The following is a 19,712-nucleotide window of genomic DNA, read 5'->3' as shown; positions in this document are numbered from 1 at the left end:
TCAGGCCCAGAGAGTGTGGGCCCGAGTTCATGGAGTGACTGACCCTAGGAAGGAGGGGAGGAGTTGGCCACAGGTCCCAAAGGCTTCTGCGCCTACTTGAGGGTAGGAGGTCAGCTGGGGAGTTGGGTAGCGACAGGGGCGGGGGGTGACAAGTCCCTCTCTGAGGCTCTGCAGACCACTTCCCCCTGTTTGTCCTCCGGTAGCTCTCCTGTTCTGACCCTAACACAGTAATTGAGTATAATGTGCCTGTGTTCGCCTGTCAGTTCCTAACTGGGGCTGGCCTTTCTTGGGAGCTCTTAGCATATCCAGCAAGGAGGTTAGAAAACATAGTATATATCGCTTTGTCAGGGATTACTCAGAGCCTCTTGAGGCCAGCAGTAAAATGCAGAGAGAGTCCCCTCCAGTGAGAACACCTGATGCCTAGACTGTTCCTTGAGGGTGTCCTGGTCCCTGGCCTGAGAACTGGCCCACACTGGAAGGGTGAGGCTCTGCAGGCAGGGGTGGGAGGCTAGCAGGCAGCTGTCTGTGCTACAGGAGGTGAGGCCAGGAGCTGTCTTAAGAGGGTGGAACCAGGGAATTAAAATCGGGAAGGGCAAGTCCCAAGGTAGCCACTCCTCTCAATAGAGGAGGTGATTTTGAAGAATCTGAGCTGGGCTTCCTGGGCAGGCAGGGAGTGGGTGTTCCCTATCACCTCGGAGTGAGGTCAGAGAGTAGGTCACATACTGGGGCCTTGGCTCCCCGGGAAGCAAAAGGAGGACAGGAGAGTGGCTTGGCTTGGGCTGGTGTTGCCCAAAGGGAGTGGCCCGCTGAGGAGAGGCTGGGCCAAGCAGCTCTAAACCCGGAGAGCAGGTGGGTGTACAGGAGAGGGCGTCTGAATGAGCAGGCCTGTGACTTACTGACCCTTGTCATTGTTTAGAACGTCTCCAACCTAATCAGGGTTGACTCTGTTGGGGGTTTGAGGGCTGGCCCCACATGTCCCCCAAAGAGGGAAGGGCCCATGGTGACAGTAACAGAAACCAAAGAGGCGGGGAGCCAGGGCCGGGGTGGTGAGACAGCATGGAGGTCAGCGAGCTCCACAGGGGAAGGTCTCTGCCATCCCCCTCCCACCTGTACCCCAACTTCAGCCCCTATCACTCAGCACCCAGCCGGAGGGCCCTATCATTTCCTTTCAGGGGAGGGCCCCAGATTTTTTCTTTTTTCTCCTAACACAGTCCATTTCCTGCTAGGCACTGGGGCATTGACACCAACAGGCATGGTTCATGCCTTCAAGGAGCTTATGCTCCAGTGGAGAAGACAGTCAGTCAAATAGCCTTAAAATACACAGCGTTCCCACTCATCTAGGTACTAGGTAAATGTGGTTGTGAATGATATTAGAAAAGCCAGTAGGACTTGTTCAAGGATTAGATTGGAGGGGGTGAGAGAAAAGATGTAAAGCATGATTCTGAAGAGTCTAGTTTATGCACCTCTTTGGAGGTGATGCTGTTAGCGGACCCAAGAGGTGTGGCAAGAGGCCTCGTTTTGGTGAGGGGTTGACTTTGAGGCGAACAGGTGGAGACGGCAAGTAGACAGTTGGTTTGAAGGGTCTGAAGCTTATAGTCAAGGAGTAGGCTAGAGCTGTGTTTGTGAATTGCCTGCATGACACTGACTGGGGAGCAGGTAGAGCATCGGGAGAGGAGAGGTCCTTGGCATGGGCCTTGACGAAGGCCAGCGTGGGGATAGGTGGGGATAGACCTGGAGCCCAAGAAGAAGCAGGAAATCAGGAGAGGTTGTGAGGAGAAGTCAAGGGCAGAACTTCCAGCAGGAGGGAGGGTGTGGACAACGGTGTTGATTGCTCTAAGGGTCAGGAAAGAGGAGGCTAGAAAAGTGACTTATGCTCAGTACTCTGGTTCTCCAGGTGGCCTGAATGTACCATGAGGAGCGTTTCATTGGGCCTTTTGAGATCCTGGACACTCCGATAACCAGCCCTGCTGGGCCCTCATCCTCTTCCCTGTAGCTGGGGGCCTGGCAGACACAGGCCATCTACAAAGAACTCGGGCAGCACCAGCCTGCAGAGGGGGCAGAGGTCAGCCTGCAAGGGACTGCCTGGGGGGTCATGTGGGCTCGGGCAGAGAAGCTGGGGCAAGCCCCCTGCTTGCTACACCTGCCCCCACTGTGGTGTTGATGGCCAGCGGAGGCCCACCTTCCCTCCCCTCTCATCCATGAAACTCTGAATGCCCTTTTCCCCAAACGCCCAGACTGCTGCATCGATTCCTTGGCTTCTGTGATCCCCCTGGCAGACCTGGGCAGGCCAGTCCTCCAGACCTGCCTTCTGTGGACAGAGTGGTCCGAGACTTCCCAAGTCCAGCTCCTCACTTTCTCTGGCTCTCGGTGCCACAGACACCTCCTTGTTGTTCTCCTCTTTGCAGGACCTCATAGTTATCTGCTTCCCCATCTGTTTCCTCCACCGGGCAGGGGCTTTCTGGCTTTCTCAGGGGCAGGAACTCCAATGCCTTACTGATCTCTGTTTATCCAGGACCCACCCCAGGGCCTGAAGTGGAGTAGACAGACGTTTGAAAGTTTGATCCCGGTGATGGAATGAAAGAACAAGCCCAGTAGATAACTGCTCATCTCTCTCCCAGCTTTGAGTTCCCTGGGTGGGGCCTCCTTGCCCTTCCTTCCTTTGGGGCCAGGGCATGCTGTTCCCACCTCTGAAATGGATGGGATTAATTTTGCATCTTAGGGAAGAGGGCTGCCTGCCTGAATGGTGTGAAGGCTTGCTGGGCTGCCCTGCTTTTTCTCTGCAAACCCAAGTTCAGGGTGGGTGCTGCTGTGGGGGCCGCTGCAGAGGGTCCCAGTTCTACATGAACTACCACGTGACTGTGACAAGACCCTTGGGAGCCTCCATTTCCTCATTGCTCCACAGAGGAGGTTCACCTAGAATCTAGACTCCAGATGATTCATGAACGGGCGAGGATCCTTTACAGCTGTGACCTGAAGCAGTTAGTATGTAGGAGCGCAGGGTTCCGTGTAGGAGGATCCCACAGATCCCCATCCAGCTGTCCGAATGGCCTTTTCCTGTTTATCAAGGTGGGAGAGGGTCCGGCTGCTCTTCTCGGTCAGGTGTTTGGGGAACGATGATGGACGAAACCCCAACCGGGAACAGATGCTGAGCTCTGCCCTGAGTGTGCCCTGTACTCCAGAGTTTGGCTAGGGCTTCCCTGTTGCATCTGGGAAGGGATTTAGTCCTCTCCCCCCTGCTGGTCTGGTTTGAAGGTGCTGCTGCACAGGATATGGGAAGGAGATAAACCCCAGCCTCACCTTCCCTTTGCTGCATGACCCTGTGACCCTGGGTCTCTGAGTCGGGATCCGTCCTTTGTAAAATGGAGGCTGAGAGCTCCCCACCCCTCCACTCTCACCTTTCTCCCTGGGAGCTGCTCTGGACTGTTTCTGTTGGGCGGGGGTCGGGGGGACTCTCACTCTTCCTAGTCCTTGAGCAGTAGGTGGCTGGCATGGAAGCTGCTGGCCATCCCAGGCCCTGGCTCCTGCTGCATCAGACTCCTTTCCCACCTGTGCCCAGGTTCCGTCTTGTCTCCTTTTTGGCCACCTCCATCCTTCTCCTTCCGAGCTGTGAGACTCTGTCAAAGCTGTATGTTCCTGGCCGATCCAGGCACCCTGAGGTACAGAGGCCTCTGGCTCCCTGTGTAGGGCAGCAGAGGTGCAGGGCTGGGAATCAGCTGGTTGGCAGTGCGCTTCCCTTTGTGGCTTCCTTTCTCCATCTCAGCATCCTCTTGGGGAGAAAGTTCAGCTCCATTTGTGCTCTCTCCTGCCCTGATGTGTAGTTTCTTTGGAGGGTGGTACAGGAGGTGGCTGACTTGCGGGATGGGGACTGGGAATGACCCATCTGTTTGGCCCAGGCTGTATGTGGAGAAGATGTGGTTGATGAGAGATCGTTTCTGGGAAGATCTGTACAACTCTCCCGACCCCTGGGACCTGCTCTTTTGAATCTCCTGGTGGCCTTGGCTTAGAGCCAAGCAGGGCGTGGTGCTCAGAGAGCCCTGCCTCTTCTCTTTTGTTTTCCCCAAAGCACCATTAGCTTCGCACGGTTCCCACCGGCTACAGGAACCTGTGTACAGGAACCTCCCAGTGTTTTCAGATTACTCTGGCCCCCAGGGGCCGTGCCCGCCCCCCGCCCCCCCCCCCCCCCGGTCTGGTCCTTCTTTCTTGTCTCCACATGGTCACCCCACTGACCACTGCATTTGCATCTTTGTTGGAGCTCCTCAGCCTTTGTTGCCCCACAGCACCACCTCTTCCAGGAAGTCATCCCTGATACCATCTTTGAGCATCTGTGGCCTCTTAGATAATTAGCTCTGGAGTCTAACTCTCGTGTGTTCATTCCTGCTTCTAAGCACTCTGTAAGCATTTTGAAGCCTCCCCAGGGACCTGGGTTAGGGGAGTGGAGAGGAGGCAGATGTGGTTTCTTCCTTGTGGAACTCACAGGTCAGTGGCCTTGACACCAAGGAGGCAGCAGACGGTGTGACCAGAATGCGGAAGCACCAAGTATGCCACTGGACCAGGCCTGATGGAAACTTAAGTGAGAAGGTGGGCCTGGCACATGCAGAGGCTCAGAGGTAGGAGGAGCGCTGGGAGCGGATGTGGGGCTGGGGTCTCTGGATCTCATGGCTCTGACTGGACTTGGGCCCTTTTGAGGAGTGCTGGGCTTTGCCCACCTTCCTCCAGGACACGCTGCAGGGCTGGGCGTCCACAGCCCACTGTCAGGGGCAGTGAAAACCCCAGGGGAAGGGACCTGTCCAGATAACATTCACTTACCTCTTTCAAGCTTTCTAGATGTTTCTAAAAAAACTTTCGTATTTATCATGACTTACAGCTAATTTAAGTTGTAAAAAGTATTTACATGCATTTTTATACTGTTAGTTTTTTTTTTAGTTAATTTTTGGCTGCGTTGGGTCTTCGTTGCTGCGTGCGATCTTCAGTAGTTGTGGCATGCGGGCTCAGTAATTGTGGCTCGCGGGCTCTAGAGTGCAGGCTCAGTAGTTGTGGCGCACGGGCGTAGTTGCTCCGCGGCATGTGGGATCTTCCCGGACCAGGGATCGAACCCATGTCCCCTGCACTGGCAGGCGGATTCTTAACCACTGCACCACCAGGGGAGTCCATATACGGTTAGTTTCTATTGCAGTTTCCACCAATTAATTTATGCACTTAAAGGGAAGACTCTCTTAAGAGGAATATTTTGGCGAATGCATGTTTCATGTCCAGAAATTTGTGATATGTGCCATTTCCTTTTTTTGTGTGTGGTGGTGGTGGTGGTTTTCTTGCCCGTATCTTCATCATTAGGGGGTTTAATTTTCAGTATGTCCTCTTGTCTCTTTCTAGCAAAATCACTTTGCTGACTCTCTGTGTAGTTCTCTGTCTGCATGTGAAGGGTTTATGGCAGGCCCACCCCCACTAAGGCCTTCACTTTATCCACAGGCTACCTAAGAGCTGAGAGACTTGCCCGAGGCCCAAGCTGTATCCTTGGAAACAGGATTTGAAACGTGGTGTTTGTGATTTCAGATCTGTTAGCGTTCTCTTCTGGTGCCCCACCCTATGCAAGGTCGGGGTATGTGTAGTGCCGGCACGTGTTGGCTAGTACGTAGGTGAGATGCTGTGACTGCAACAGGCCCGGTGCTGAGGCTCAGGAAGCAGCCCCTGGCTTAGAGCATGTCATGTCCATGCGCACTGATGTGAACTCAGAGGCTCCACGAGTCCCACTCTTCCCCCATGGTGCCCCATCCCTGTGAGACCCTTTTTGGAGCTGGGGAAATGGCTACTTGGGTTCTTTTCCTTTGGCCAAGGCAGCTGTGGGCCAGCTTTACCTCGCCTAGGTTTGGGTTTGTCCCCGGCAAAGCCCTGGCAGTGGCCACTGTTGTCTCCCCTGCTGCTGGCTCACGTAGGCCTGATGTTAATGGCACTAGGCACACAGGCAGGGGGCTTCAGACTTCACTGGGACTGGCAGCTCCTGGCAGGGCCCTTATGCAACCCAGTGAGGTAGGAGGAATCCCCAGTTTACTGATGGGGAAACTGAGGCCAAAAGAGTGCGGGACTGGGCTTCCCTGGTGACGGCAGTAGTTAAGAATCCGCCTGCCAATGCAGGGGACACGGGTTTGAGCCCTGGTCTGGAGGATCCCACATGCCGCGGAGCAACTAAGCCTGTGTGCCACAACTAATGAGCCCACGTGCCACAACTACTGAAGCCTGTGCGCCTACAGCCTATGCTCCACAAGAGAGGCCACCACAATGAGAAGCCTGCGCACCACAACGAAGAGCAGCCCCCGCTTGCTGCAACTAGAAGAAAGTCTGCATGCAGCAACGAAGGCCCAACGTGGCCAAAAATAAATAAATTTTTTTTAAAAAGAGCGGGACTGCCCAGGACCTCACAGCTAGAATTTAAGATCTGTGTGGTTCTCCTCTGCTGGGCCTGGGCAGCCTTCAGGAAGGGAATGGTCAGGGCAGGCTTCCTGAAGGAGTGGGAGGAGGCAGCCTGGCCTGTGAGAAGGTCCTCAGCCCTTAGGGCTGGCATGTGAGGCCAGTCCCTGGTCCAGGTGCAGTGGTCCCTCATTAGCCCAGAGCCTCCTGGGGAGGGCTAGTCTATTTCTTCATGAGAGTTTGTGAGCGATTAAATGCCAGGGACTGAGTCCCCCTCACTGCCCAGGCTTGTCACTGTCTGCCGTGGCCTTGCTTGGAATGGTAATACCCATGCTGTTCCTGGGGGCCTCTGCGTGGGCCTTGGGGACCTGGTCCTTAGAGGAATGAGCCCTCCATGGCTCCTAATGGGCTGAGCTGGCTGGGTTGTGTCGATGGACCCCCCCCCGCCCCAGGCCCTCTAGGGTTTGGGTGAGCTTGGGGGTTGGCCTTTGTCATAAACGAAAGCCCTACTGCCTTCTGCTACACATCAGCCCAGCCTGGCTGCAGGCCCCTGGTTGTGGGATCCTGCCCTTGCCCTCGGAGAGTTCCCCCATCTCACTTCCCCATCTCCAGCCTAGCCAGGACCTCCCAGTACCGCTGGCTTTACTTTTTCCCATGTCCCTTGAATGTTATTCTCCGTGGTTCTATGTGGGAATGAGTGCTGGGTCGTGGGTTTCCTGCTCCTCTAAGCAGTTTTCCTCCCTCCCCCAAGCTCCCAAGTCCTGAGAGGGTCTCTCTTCCTGCCCTTCCTTCAGGTCTGACCCAGACCCTGCAGGGCAGAGGCCGTGCCTGTCCCAGGGGGTTCCTTCCCTTGATGGCAGTCCCTGGGCAACCGGTCCTGGCTCTCAGGAAGAGGACCCTGCTGTATTTATTCTGGGAGGCGGGAGGGTGGGGCTGAGGTGGGAGGTCCCACAGGATGCAGCTTTTAAGAACCTGGTAGCGCCTCTCACCCTGGTGTCTTGTCCTTCCAGCCTGCGGTTGGCTTGATGGACTTGGAGGGCCTGAGGGCCGGGCTGACACCTCCAATGGGGAGAAGTACAAGGGGCCTTGTGTGGCCAGCAGGAGCCTGGGAGACTTGGGCTCCTGGCCCGGAGCTGTTGTGTGCCTACCTGGTCCCTGTTTTGGGTGGGAGCCTCTTGCTTCCGGCATGGTCTCACTGGAAATGTACTCAGGAGCACGGGGCAGGCCGCAGGGCACCTAGGACCCACTGGCAGTGGGTGTTGTGTGTACGTGTGTGTGCATACGCAGCACACATGTGGGGTGCTGCAGGTGGCCTGGCAGCAGGCTTCAGACTGACCCTGCAGTTGCTTGCCGGGCGGTAGCCACATCGTGGACTAACTACCTCTGATGACTGGTGGGCAGCTGCGCGGAAGGGCCCAGGCTGTGGACCACACAGGCCTTGTTGGCCTGTATGCATTGTGTGTGTGAGGTCCTTTGCCTGTGTGAGAGGTGTGGGAGCGGGGTGACAGCAGCTCTGCACCGGAAAAGCATGCTGGTTTCTGTTTCAGAGGGCAAGGTTTGTGGTTATTCTGCAGTTTCTGATCTGGGCATTTCCTCTGTTCAGCTCCTCCTTCCATCTTTGGGAACCCTGTCTTCTCAGGCTGGGTCTTTGTGACCCAGTCTCCCTCCCCACCCCCCCTCTGTTTTTACCTGAGCATAACTCTTCATTTTAAAAACCACTCCCATTGTGCTACCCCTCCCCCCAGTGGTGTGCCTGCTTTTTCCGTTGTTTGTTCAGTCATTCAGCAAGCACTGGGTGGCCTTTCGGGGCCTGGGAGAGATTGAAGAACAAACACACACGTAGTGCCCCAGGGTGTCAAGGGCGTGATTACTGCAGGAAGGCTCTTCCAGATTGGGTCTTTGGTGGGAGAGAGTGGAGTCTGGGAGGTAGACAGCCCCTGGCTAGGGACCAAGGTGAAATGGGGGACAGGAAACACGACAGTTCTTGCCCTCAGTCCAGCTTAGGTGGGATGGAGCAGAGAAGATGGGAGGGCAGAAGTGGCAGTAAATCACTGGAGCCCCATCACAGGGGGCCTTGAAGGCCGGAGAAGGAGTGGGTTCTCCATCGTGAGCAACCTCAAGAGGGATCAGAACAACGTCTTATACAGATTCGTAGGCTCAAGAAGGATGGCTGATTGGTGAGAACTGGGGGGCAGGACATTGGGGGCCCTCAGCTGGAGGACTAGGCCTGTGAGGGTTGCTGAGGGCACGGGAGCAGGGCCCAGGGAGAACTGGCAGTGTTCTGGCAAGGGAACTGGGCTTGGGGCTGGAAGCGATGCCACTGTTTGAGGTGGGATAGGTGGGGCACAGCTGTGGCTAGAGGGACAGGAAGAAGGCCTTGGGATTGGGCCTCTTAGAACATTCCAGCCGGGGTGCTGTGCGCTTCGGGCCAGGAGGGCTCTGGGGGGAGGTGGGCCAGGCAGCATGCTGGCAGCGCTCCTGGCTCCAGATCTTCCGGGCCAGTCTGGGTCGAGAGCATTTGAAGAGGCTGTAGAGCCAAGGGAGCGCTCAGAGTCATTTCTGGCGGCTAAGCCAGGCTTCTCTCTTTTGACCTCCCTAAATCTGTCTCTTTATCTGGCTGGAAAGTCTGCCCTCTGTGCAGGGTCCCAGCCAGCACCCGGGGACAGTGTGAGTGTGCAGCCGGGCCCTCTCCAGGCCTGGGGTCACAACCTGTGTGCCTGCTCCGACTGCCTGTGCAGACCACAGACCACCGAAGATGACAGAGCCGAGGGAGCGGGAGGGAGGCTTGAATGAGTGCCCACCATGTGCCACCTACAGGACTGGGCGCTCTGGGCTGTTAGGACTTTTGAGCTTAGCAACACCTCCAGGTGCCGCAGTCTGTTACCTGCGTTCACAGAGGGAAGCAGTGGGGTCAGAGTGGTCACTCTGCTGAGGTCGCGCAGCTAAGGTGAGGTGGAGCCAGGAGTCTAGTCCCAGCAGGCCCATCCCAGGTCCCACACTGGTCTTTTATGCCACCCTGCCTTCTAGAGAAATTCAGTCAAGCTCTTTGCTCTAGAGATAGTAAAACCGAGATGGAGGGAAGTTAAATGAGTCACTCAGTGTCGTCTCTGAGTTAGCGGCTGAGGCAGTTCATCTGCTGCTCTGACCTGGGTGCTTCCCCAGTCTATGCCGTGAGGCCAGAATGGGAGCCATCCATGGGCAGCTGCTGCTCTTGCTGGGACTTGCTCAGGGATATTTAGGGGGTGGGCCATCAGGCTGCACCAGTTCTCTTGGCCCAATCCCTACTTCCTCCTGTGGACCCTGAAACCCATTTGGGCCTGCCCAGCCCCAGGCCTGCCCTTGGGACTTTACGATTCAGTTTGTGTACTTTTGTGTCAGGAAATGGTCCTCACAGAACAGCCGTGGGTCCCCATTTCTCTTTGTAGAGTCCAGCTCTTTCCCAGGTTAGAGTGACCCGCCTGTATTGTCAGCAAGGGAAGGTACACGGGACGGAGATTCCTGTGTCCGCAGACGCTCAGCTTTTAGCAGAGCTCTGTCCTTAGACTCAGCCTAGTTCTCTTCTGTCCCCCAGTAGGACTGAGTGGTCTTGACTCTGCCCCTCTTCCCGGGGTTGGGGGGGTCTCTCTTTGTGGTCCTCCATGAGGAGAGTGTGGGAATGAGTGGGGAGACCAGGCTGCCCTCGTTTCAGTGCTGACCCTGAGAGACCTCAGCCTGACCTTGACCTCTTCCCTGCCTTCCTAGTTGACATTCGAGAAATCAAGGAGATCCGCCCGGGGAAGACCTCACGGGACTTCGATCGCTACCAAGAGGATCCTGCTTTTCGACCGGACCAGTCGCACTGCTTTGTCATCCTGTATGGAATGGAATTCCGCCTGAAGACCCTGAGCCTACAAGGTGGGAGCTGAGGAGGTGGAGGAGGTGGAAGAGTTAAGGGGAACAGCCCCTGGCCCCAGGCTCAGCTCTTTACCCCTTGCTCATAGCTACGTCTGAGGACGAAGTGAACATGTGGATCAAGGGCCTGACTTGGCTGATGGAGGATACGTTGCAGGCGGCCACACCCTTGCAGATTGAGAGGTAAGAACCCCCCCAGACGTGGTTAGGGTTGGGGCGTCGGGCTCTAGGGAGCAGGGCAGGGACTCAGGCCTCTGTGCCCAGAGCCTGCCTGCTGGTCTCCTCCCTAAGCCTGGGCCTCACTTCGGGCTTGTCTCCCTCCAGGTGGCTGCGGAAGCAGTTCTACTCAGTGGACCGGAATCGTGAGGATCGGTGGGTCCTGCGCTGTGGCTCTAGCCCAGCAGGGTGGGTTGGGACCGCCAGAGCAATAGCCCACCTTCAGGCAGCTGCCTGGAGAACTGGAGGACCTGCCTCAAGCAGGGTGGGCTGGCGGTTCTGGCACAAGGAGCTTCCTGCAGAAAGCCCCCTGATGGCCTTGTGCGAGCTGGCGGGAGAGGCCAGGGACAATAAGCCACGTGCCCTGCCACTGTGGGCAGAGACAGGCGGTGCAGAACTGGCTCTGGGTGTCCTGTAGTGTAGGGGGGGCGGTGCTTTGAAGCTCACGGCTTTGAGGCCATGGTATGACTACCAGAGGGGCTACAGAGAGGTGCAGGACAAAAGCTGGGTGATGGATGAGAAGGACCGTTGACTGGGAGAGAGGTGGACACCACGGAGGGTGTTGAAGAGAAGCATGATGTGACCCGGGTTCAGTTGCACAGAACTGCTAGCTGTGCTTGGAGAGTCCAGGGCAGGTGGAGTGGAGAACTCAGGGAGCAACTCTAACGCTCTGGGTGAAGAAGACTGGGTCAGGGTGGGGTATTAGGAAGGGGTTGGATTTTGGCTGGGCTGTATTTTGAAGATAGAGCCCAATAGCATTTCCTAACTGATTTTGGGGTGAGAGAGAGAGAGAGTTGAGGTTTATGGTAAAAAGCTTTTTGGCGTGAGCATCTGGAAAGGTGGACTTGCCATTGACTGAGATGGGGAAGGCCGTGGGAGGTGCAGATTTGAGTGGGTGAAGTCCTGTGATGCCCTTAGATGTTCAGGTAGAGATGTTGAGCAGGCAGGTGCGTAGAACGAGTTCAGGGGAGAAGTCAGGCTGGAGCTGGTTCCTGAGGAGCACATAGGTGATTTGGAAGGCCACGAGGCTGGAGATGCCTGGGGGTAACCTTGGCAAGAAGAGAGAAGGAGGCTGGTGGCTGATCCCAGGCCCATGCTGCTCAACACTGGGGACTGGGGAGGTGAGGAGAGGAGCCAGCCAAGGGAAGTGACTGCTCGAGAGTTAAGAGGAAAACCGGAGGGTGTAGAGCCCCGGAAGCCCAGGGAAGAGCGGGGTGGTCAGCTGTGCCAGGCCTTGTCACGTGTGGGGATGACTGAGAGGTGCTCCTTGGACTTGACAGCACAGAGGTCGTTGGTGACCTTGAGGCAGGCAGTGGACAGTGGGGATGGGGTTCAGGAAATAAAAGGAGCCTGGGTCTCTCCTTTAAGGCACTGCTGTGAAGAGGAACAGAGAAGGGGCAGTGGCTGGAGAGGAAGCAGGGCAGACAGGTGTTTTGGGGGGAGTGGTAACAATCTGCGTGTAATGCTGATGGCAAGGAGTCCACAGAAGGAAGGCTTGGTGACGCAGCAAGTCCCCTAACCTGCCCAGTGAGGACCCTGACGGCCCCACCCTGGGTGACTGAGACCAGGCAGGCGCTTGCTGAGTAGCACTGGCTGATAGACAGCAGGACCGCCCAGGGCAGGGCTGGACCCCTCTGGGAGTTTTGGTGCTGCCTGCCAGGCCCTTGGGCAAGAGGAGGAGGGGTGCCCACATTCCCCTCCCTGCCACCACCTCCCAGGAAGGAAGGCCTCCCTCTCCCAATTGTTTTCATCCTGTTGCCAGGCACAGCATCGTCCTCTGTGCCATTCTTGGGCAGGGGTGCTTCCCTATCAGACCTCGGGAGTGTGCCCCGTTGCCAGCAGTGGTATTGGGCTGAGAAGGATCTTCCCCCTCCTCCCCTCGGAGGCCCCGACTCCCAGGGGCAGTGGGCGGGAGTCCTGTGAGCTGCCTGCCCCTCTCGGGGAGTTTGAGAGTGAGGTGGAAGGAGCCTGGAGGCCCCACAGTAGTGGCTGCTTCTCTCTGTCCCTGGGAGAGCTGAGGGCCCAGACGTGTGGGCTGAGCGGTACTGGTGGGAGGGCGGCCCAAAGATGGGCTCCCCTTTCCCCGTCCTGACCCACTTTACTGAGCCTGGTGACCCCTCCTTGCCAGAATCCTAGACTTTCCTTTGCTCAGCTGAGGAGACCGAGGCCCAGAGAAAGGACGGGACCTCCCTTGGTTACCCCATGGTTCTGAGCCAGCCTCACCGTCAGGACTGCAAGTCCCAGAGCAGTGTTGTTTACCTGTTCAGCCCCAGGTGGACTCAGCCCACAGGTCAGAAGTCGTGAGAGGTGGGGTGAGGCCACTGGCGATGTCCTTGTTTCCTCAGTATATCAGCCAAGGACCTGAAGAACATGCTGTCCCAGGTCAACTACCGGGTCCCCAACATGCGCTTCCTCCGAGAGCGGCTGACGGTAAGGGCCGGTGGGCCGTCTGCAGGCAGGTGGGGAGGCCGGCTGCCCCAAGCCCTGCGGGAGGCCTGACGGGAAGTCCCGCTCTGCCTCGCAGGACCTGGAGCAGCGCACCAGCGACATCACCTACGGGCAGTTTGCTCAGCTGTACCGCAGCCTCATGTACAGCGCCCAGAAGACGGTGCATGAGCCACCTGCCCCCACCGCCCCTGCCCTGCTCTCCCGCCCCAGCCCCGCTTGCCTCAGCCCTGCTGCCCTGCTTGGGGGCGATTAGGTGCCATTTCTCCAGCTCTTCTCCTCGTGAGGCCTGCCCCTTTCTGTTGCCCCAGACTTTCTTCCTGAGAGCCCCTTCCCCACGTGGCCTCCCAGGGGCTCTCGTGCTGACCTGGTTCTGTCTCCTGCAGATGGACCTCCCCTTCCTGGAAGCCAGTGCCCTGAGGTTTGGTTTGAAGTGGGGAGGTGGGGTTCTCCCCGGGCCCCTTCGTCCCTCCCCTGGTTGATTTCCGATGCAGGTGGGAGGCAGCGGGAGCAGGGGAGCCCTGCTGGCCCATTCCGGGCGGCTGTGCTGGCCAGGAGCTGGGCCCTGCCTTCCCAGGGGCCCCTCATTGTCTGTGGCCCACGCTAGCCAGCCGGCCGCCAGGCATTTCCCTTCTCTCCCGCAGGGCGGGGGAGCGGCCGGAGCTCTGCCGGGTGTCCCTTCCTGAGTTCCAGCAGTTCCTTCTCGAGTACCAGGGGGTAGGACTGGGCTGGGGTTGGGCCAGGGTGCCGGCTGAGAGGGGCTGGACTCACCACGAGATGGAGGCCCCTCACATGCCCCACCCTCCCACCCATCAGGAGCTGTGGGCTGTCGACCAGCTCCAGGTGCAGGAGTTCATGCTCAGCTTCCTCCGAGACCCCTTGCGAGAGATCGAGGAGCCTTACTTCTTCCTGGACGAGGTGAGCCCTGCCCTTCAGCCTCCATCAGGGAATCAGGGAGCAGACAGGCCCGCTGGAGCCCGGCCGGGTCCCTCCCGCAGTCCGTCGTGCCCCCGACCTGGATTGAGCACTCTCTCCCATGCCACCCTGTGCCGTGGCCCAGGGCAGGGGCTCATCTTCTCTTCTCTTCGCATTTGCTCCTGGGCAGTTTGTCACCTTCCTGTTCTCCAAGGAGAACAGCATATGGAACTCGCAGCTGGACGCCGTGTGCCCCGACACCATGAACAACCCCCTGTCCCACTACTGGATCTCTTCCTCGCACAACACGTGAGTGGCTCCCTTGGCCCATGCCCGACCCCAGGAGGTGGGTCTCGCCTGACCACCCCGCCCTGCTTCCCTGTCCAGGTACCTGACCGGGGACCAGTTTTCCAGCGAGTCCTCCCTGGAAGCCTACGCCCGCTGCCTGCGGATGGGCTGTCGCTGCATCGAGTGTGCGTGGGGGCTAGGCGGGGGGAGGGGGGCGGGGGAGGCCTGCCCGCTTGACTCTGGTCACCTTGCTCCCCAGTGGACTGCTGGGACGGTCCAGACGGGATGCCAGTCATTTACCACGGACACACCCTGACCACCAAGATCAAGTTCTCAGACGTCCTGCACACCATCAAGGAGCATGCCTTTGTGGCCTCAGAGTGAGTGGTGTGGCTCGGCTCCAGCTCTCTCGTGGGTCCCCTTGAATGCGCTGCCCTCCTCCCTGCCTTCCGCCTCCTGCCACCTGCTGGAGCCAGCCCTTCCCGAACCATTCACTTCCTGCACGCTTGGCCCACCTGCTCTCTCCGTGGGTCCTTCTCCTCAGCCTGTGGAGCACAGTCAAGCTCTTCTCATCCTCAAAAATTAATTCCTTAACCTGGGCTCGCAAGGCCATTGTCCTGCCAGCTCCTTTCCTGTCACAACCCAGAGAATTGTCTGTGCTCCTTGTGTCTCACTCTGCAGTTCCTATTGTTCCCCGCAACACGTGGTCACTAGTCTCTCCCACCTCACTGAGGGGTCATCACGGGGTCCCCCAGTAGCTAAATTTGGAGGCTGCTTGTCACCTCTCCTGACCTTGGGTGTAGGATGTCTCTCCTTGCTGCTGGGGCAGCCGCCATGACGAGATCAACTCTGGGGACACCTGTCTGCAACAGTCCCAGCCCTTGGTTTCTGCTGCACCCGAAAGTGCCTCTCTAGACCCCTCTGCTACCCCCCACAGTGGCCAGGGCCTGCCTCTTCTCTGCGGTGGCTCCCCTCTAGAAAGGACCTTGGGCCCTAGGCTCCTGACACCTCACTCTGTGAGTGTCTGAGCCGTGAGCCCTTGGAATTGCAGGATCTGTGTTATGCGCTGGTCCCCCACCCTGCAGGTACCCGGTCATCTTGTCCATCGAGGATCACTGCAGCATCGCCCAGCAGAGGAACATGGCCCAGTACTTCAAGAAAGTGCTCGGGGACACGCTTCTCACCAAGCCTGTGGACATTGCTGCTGACGGGCTCCCCTCACCCAGCCAGCTCAAGAGGAAGATCCTCATCAAGGTAGGGCTTTGGGGGCCCCACTCCTCCACTCTAGCTGTGGGTCCAGGCCTGGGTGAGGAGGTCGGGCTCCGGGCCTGGGCCTGGGAAGCCACGTCGTGGCCTGTCCCCCACAGCACAAGAAGCTGGCTGAGGGCAGTGCCTATGAAGAGGTGCCTACGTCCGTGATGTACTCTGAGAACGACATCAGCAACTCCATCAAGAACGGCATCCTCTACCTGGAGGACCCCGTGAATCACGTGAGGGCTGGGCCTGGCTGGGTCTGGCTGGGCCTGGGGGGCAGGGTGGTGAGGGGGCTCTGTTCACAGGCCTCGCTCCCGGCTCTTCCAGGAGTGGTATCCCCACTACTTCGTTCTGACCAGTAGCAAGATCTACTACTCCGAGGAGACTAGCAGTGACCAGGGCAACGAGGACGAGGAGGAGCCCAAGGAGGTGAGGGGCTGGCCCAGGGCCGGGGGCCGGGCTGGGGTCAGAGTCACCGAGTGTCTCTGCCATTGCCCTCTGCCTTGCAGGCCAGTGGCAGCACAGAGCTGCACTCCAATGAGAAGTGGTTTCACGGGAAGCTCGGGGCGGGACGGGACGGGCGGCACATCGCCGAGCGCCTGCTCACGGAGTACTGCATCGAGACCGGGGCCCCCGACGGCTCCTTCCTCGTGCGCGAGAGCGAGACTTTCGTGGGCGACTACACCCTCTCCTTCTGGTAACCCTCCCAGCGCGTGCACACGTGGATCCGACGCTGGCAGGGGTGGCCAGGTCCCACAGTGCGTCACGTGCACACGCACTTGTAGTTAGTGCAGAACCCCTAGAGGTCCGCCCCCACCTGAGCCGTCCTCAGGGCGTCTCCTGCCTGAGGCCTGGTGCCTCGCCGCGGGTGGAGCGTGGCGTGTGGCCTGGCCTGCTGCTCACTGCCTCCCCATGTCCCCTCAGGCGGAACGGCAAAGTCCAGCACTGCCGGATCCACTCCCGGCAGGACGCAGGGACCCCCAAGTTCTTCCTGACAGACAACCTCGTCTTCGACTCACTCTATGACCTCATCACACACTACCAGCAGGTGCCCCTGCGCTGCAACGAATTTGAGATGCGCCTCTCAGAACCCGTCCCGCAGACCAACGCCCACGAGAGCAAAGAGTGAGGGAGGGGACGGGGACGGGGCCGGGGCGGGAACCCGGGGGTGGTGGCCGGGGCTGACTCGGGCCCGTCCACAGGTGGTACCACGCGAGCCTGACCAGAGCGCAGGCCGAGCACATGCTGATGCGCGTCCCCCGGGACGGGGCCTTCCTGGTGCGGAAACGGAATGAGCCCAACTCATACGCTATCTCCTTCCGGTGAGGGGGTGCCCTTGGGGGGCTGGGGCAGTGCGGGCACGCCTGGTCCAGGCTGCCCTGACCCTTTGTGGCTGTTCGGTCCCTGCCAGGGCTGAGGGCAAGATCAAGCACTGCCGCGTCCAGCAGGAGGGCCAGACTGTGATGCTGGGCAACTCAGAGTTTGACAGCCTCGTGGACCTCGTCAGTTACTACGAGAAGCACCCCCTGTACCGCAAGATGAAGCTACGCTATCCCATCAACGAGGAGGCGCTGGAGAAGATCGGCACAGCGGTGAGAGCCTGGGAGGCAGGGCGGGGCAGGCTGCACCTGACGGTCCCAGGGTGCTGTGGATGTGGGGAGCAGAGAGGCCCGGGGGGCTGCGGTGCTGCTGGGAGGGACAGCTAGCCCAGCTGGGAGCCAGGAAGGCATCCTGGAGGGAGTGGCTTCTGAGTGGCGTCTACAAGGACAGGCATGAGCTGGCTGGGTGAAGAGGTGGGGGCAGGCGTCCAAGCAGAGAGATCCCCGTGGGCCAGGATGTGGGATGCGGAGGTCCTAGAGCTCACACAGGGAGAGGGTCTGCCCAGGGCTGGGCGCAGACCAGACTCTGTCCCCAGGGCAGGGGCGCGTAGGCTACAGAGGCACGGTTGTGGAGGGAGACCAGTGAGGGAGGAAGGCAGGGCTGTGGGGCGGGAGCCACAAGGGCTCTGGGCCAGGGGTGTGGCCCTGGGGAAGAGGAAGGGGTCCAGCGCAGAAGGTCCACTTGAGACTCTTGTCCTTGGACCTGAGTGGCCTAGGTGAGGGCTGCCGCCTGCTGGGGCTGGGGTGTGAGAGAAGCATGCTGGGGGCCTGGGGCAGACGCCAGGGGGGCTTCAGGAACCGAGACTTTGGAGCCGTGGGCTCGAGGGCAGAGAGAGGAGGGGTGAGGCCAGGCCCCTGAGGTTGGGGGACCCTGGCGGACCAGGTGTGTGAAGGTGGCAGACTTGGCCCGGTGAGGAGAGGAGGGGACACGGAAGCCAGCAGCCACTTTCCCCTCTGGGTGTTAACAAAGCCCCTTCTGTCCTGTTTCCAGGAGCCCGACTACGGGGCCCTGTATGAAGGCCGCAACCCCGGCTTCTACGTGGAGGCGAACCCAATGCCGACTTTCAAGGTGCAGCCTCGGGCTCTGGGCGCAGGCAGCTGGGGAGCGTCTCTAGCTGCCTGGGGCTTGCATTCTCTGCTCAGGGCCCTTTGGGGAGAAGTGGTGTTTGTGGTTTTCCGAGGCCCGAGAGGGGGTGAGAGGTGTGCGGTCGGTGTACGACCGCGTCTCTCCCAGGGCCGACCCCTCCCCAGCCCCGTCCCTGGGGGTCAGCACCGACCCTTCCAGACTGCTCCCCGGTGACCCCCGTTTTCTCCCTGGGGGCAGTGGGGTGGGGGTGGGGCATGCTGGCCAGAAGACGGTGTTCTTTGCCCCTCCCTCCCCTTGTGGAGCTCTGTCAGGGCTTTTTTCTAAGGGGTAAGGAGCTGTGCCCTTTTCCTCACCCCCTTTCCTCAGCGGCCAGGGAGCCTGGGAGAAGATTCCTTCTCCTACTTTGCAGATGAGGAATGATGGGGTCCCAGGCACACCGCAAGGCTTCCAGTCCCAGAGGAGGCACTCAGCACCCGCAGACACTCCCTTCCTAGCCTCCTGGCCTGGCTCCTGGGGCCCCGGGCAGGAGCTTGCAAGGTTCTCCCTGGACCCTGAGGAGCTTCTCTGGCAGAGGCCCTGCTCTCCCGTCCCATCTGACCTGGAGCCTCCCACAGGCCCGGGCTGAGGACGGTAGTGAGGCTGGGTCACTGGCGGTGGTGCCTGAGCCCCAGCTGGGCAGCCCCAGCGCACGTGCGTGCACACGTGTGTGCACATGTGCGTGCACACGTGAGGCCGCAGGTTAGGAGAGGAGTGGGAGGGCTTGTCTGTTTTGACCGGTGCTTCTCTTCCCCGCAGTGCGCCGTCAAAGCTCTCTTCGACTACAAGGCCCAGAGAGAGGACGAGCTGACTTTCACCAAGAGCGCCATTATCCAGAACGTGGAGAAGCAGGAAGGAGGCTGGTGAGCCGGCTGAGAGCCCGTGGTGCGGGGCCAGGCATCCCGGGCGCCGGCGGCGTGGACAGTGAGAGGGGCTTGGGCGGCACGGGCCCGCATGGGCCCCGAGGTGCACCTGCAGGGCTGCTCTCCTCTGGGGGGTTTGGGGTGGCTGCTAGGGGTCAGCATGCTGCGGCTTCCCCAGGTGGCGTGGTGACTATGGTGGGAAGAAGCAGCTGTGGTTCCCGTCAAACTACGTAGAGGAGATGGTCAGCCCTGCGGCCCTGGAGCCTGAGAGGGAGGTGAGACCAGAGCCCCGTTGGTGGGACGGGGCTCCCGTCCCCAGACTCCCTTCCTGTGCACACGCCACCACGGGCAGGGTCAGCGTGCCTGCGCGCACACAGCCCCTCACGTGCGGTCCCGTCTGCCCCGCCGTGGCCGCGGTCTCTGATGAACGTGGATCACGCTCGTGCGTTCACACGCCCGCGTGTCAGATGCATTTCCCGTGTGTGGGCACAGTGGGCTTGCTGACCGTCCGTGGGCTTTGCCTCCCGCAGCACTTGGACGAGAACAGCCCCCTGGGGGACTTGCTGCGGGGGGTCTTGGATGTGCCGGCTTGTCAGATAGGTGAGCCCCTTGCCCTTTCTCTGCCCCTTAGGGTCCGCAGTCCCTGGTGGCCCTCTTCAGGCCCCAAGGGAGAAAGCCGATGGCCAGACCCCTAGGGCTGCCCTCACCCTGAGCTCTCCCCATTCCTGGATGCCCTCTTGACGCCCAGGCTCCCTTCTTCACCCCTGGCCTTGACCCCTGAGTGCTCGCCCCGCGCAGGCGCTGTGGACGGTGCCGCTGGCGAGCTGACGCCCACAGTCCTGATGGGCTGGTCCGTGGGTGTGACGGAGGCTCGGGGACAGGGTGGGGAGGGGCACGCGGCCTGGGGTGGCGGCGACTCATTGCTGGGCTACAGCG

The 19,712-nt window shown here is 59.6% G+C and overlaps 1 protein-coding gene across 2 annotated transcripts in view; it reads left to right on the top strand.

The window, feature by feature from the left end:
- Positions 1–19,712, top strand: part of PLCG1 (phospholipase C gamma 1) — a 33,679-nt gene that overhangs the window by 9,216 nt on the left and 4,751 nt on the right. For both annotated transcript variants that reach the window (XM_059898058.1, XM_059898057.1), the window contains exons 2-23: positions 10,144–10,296; positions 10,383–10,476; positions 10,618–10,665; positions 12,855–12,939; positions 13,034–13,117; positions 13,341–13,375; positions 13,599–13,671; positions 13,771–13,872; positions 14,060–14,178; positions 14,257–14,342; positions 14,417–14,537; positions 15,243–15,411; positions 15,525–15,647; positions 15,739–15,840; positions 15,921–16,108; positions 16,336–16,536; positions 16,614–16,733; positions 16,823–17,003; positions 17,782–17,859; positions 18,673–18,776; positions 18,955–19,051; positions 19,307–19,376. In XM_059898058.1, the coding sequence (XP_059754041.1) occupies positions 10,144–10,296; positions 10,383–10,476; positions 10,618–10,665; positions 12,855–12,939; positions 13,034–13,117; positions 13,341–13,375; positions 13,599–13,671; positions 13,771–13,872; positions 14,060–14,178; positions 14,257–14,342; positions 14,417–14,537; positions 15,243–15,411; positions 15,525–15,647; positions 15,739–15,840; positions 15,921–16,108; positions 16,336–16,536; positions 16,614–16,733; positions 16,823–17,003; positions 17,782–17,859; positions 18,673–18,776; positions 18,955–19,051; positions 19,307–19,376 (2,433 nt within the window). The remainder of the gene's footprint in view (positions 1–10,143; positions 10,297–10,382; positions 10,477–10,617; positions 10,666–12,854; positions 12,940–13,033; positions 13,118–13,340; positions 13,376–13,598; positions 13,672–13,770; positions 13,873–14,059; positions 14,179–14,256; positions 14,343–14,416; positions 14,538–15,242; positions 15,412–15,524; positions 15,648–15,738; positions 15,841–15,920; positions 16,109–16,335; positions 16,537–16,613; positions 16,734–16,822; positions 17,004–17,781; positions 17,860–18,672; positions 18,777–18,954; positions 19,052–19,306; positions 19,377–19,712) is intronic.

The sequence above is a fragment of the Balaenoptera ricei genome, chromosome 15, assembly GCF_028023285.1.
Source record: "Balaenoptera ricei isolate mBalRic1 chromosome 15, mBalRic1.hap2, whole genome shotgun sequence".
Taxonomy (NCBI): domain Eukaryota; kingdom Metazoa; phylum Chordata; class Mammalia; order Artiodactyla; family Balaenopteridae; genus Balaenoptera; species Balaenoptera ricei.
The sequence above is the reverse complement of the archived record's forward strand: the minus strand, read 5'-3'. Positions and strand labels throughout refer to the sequence as shown.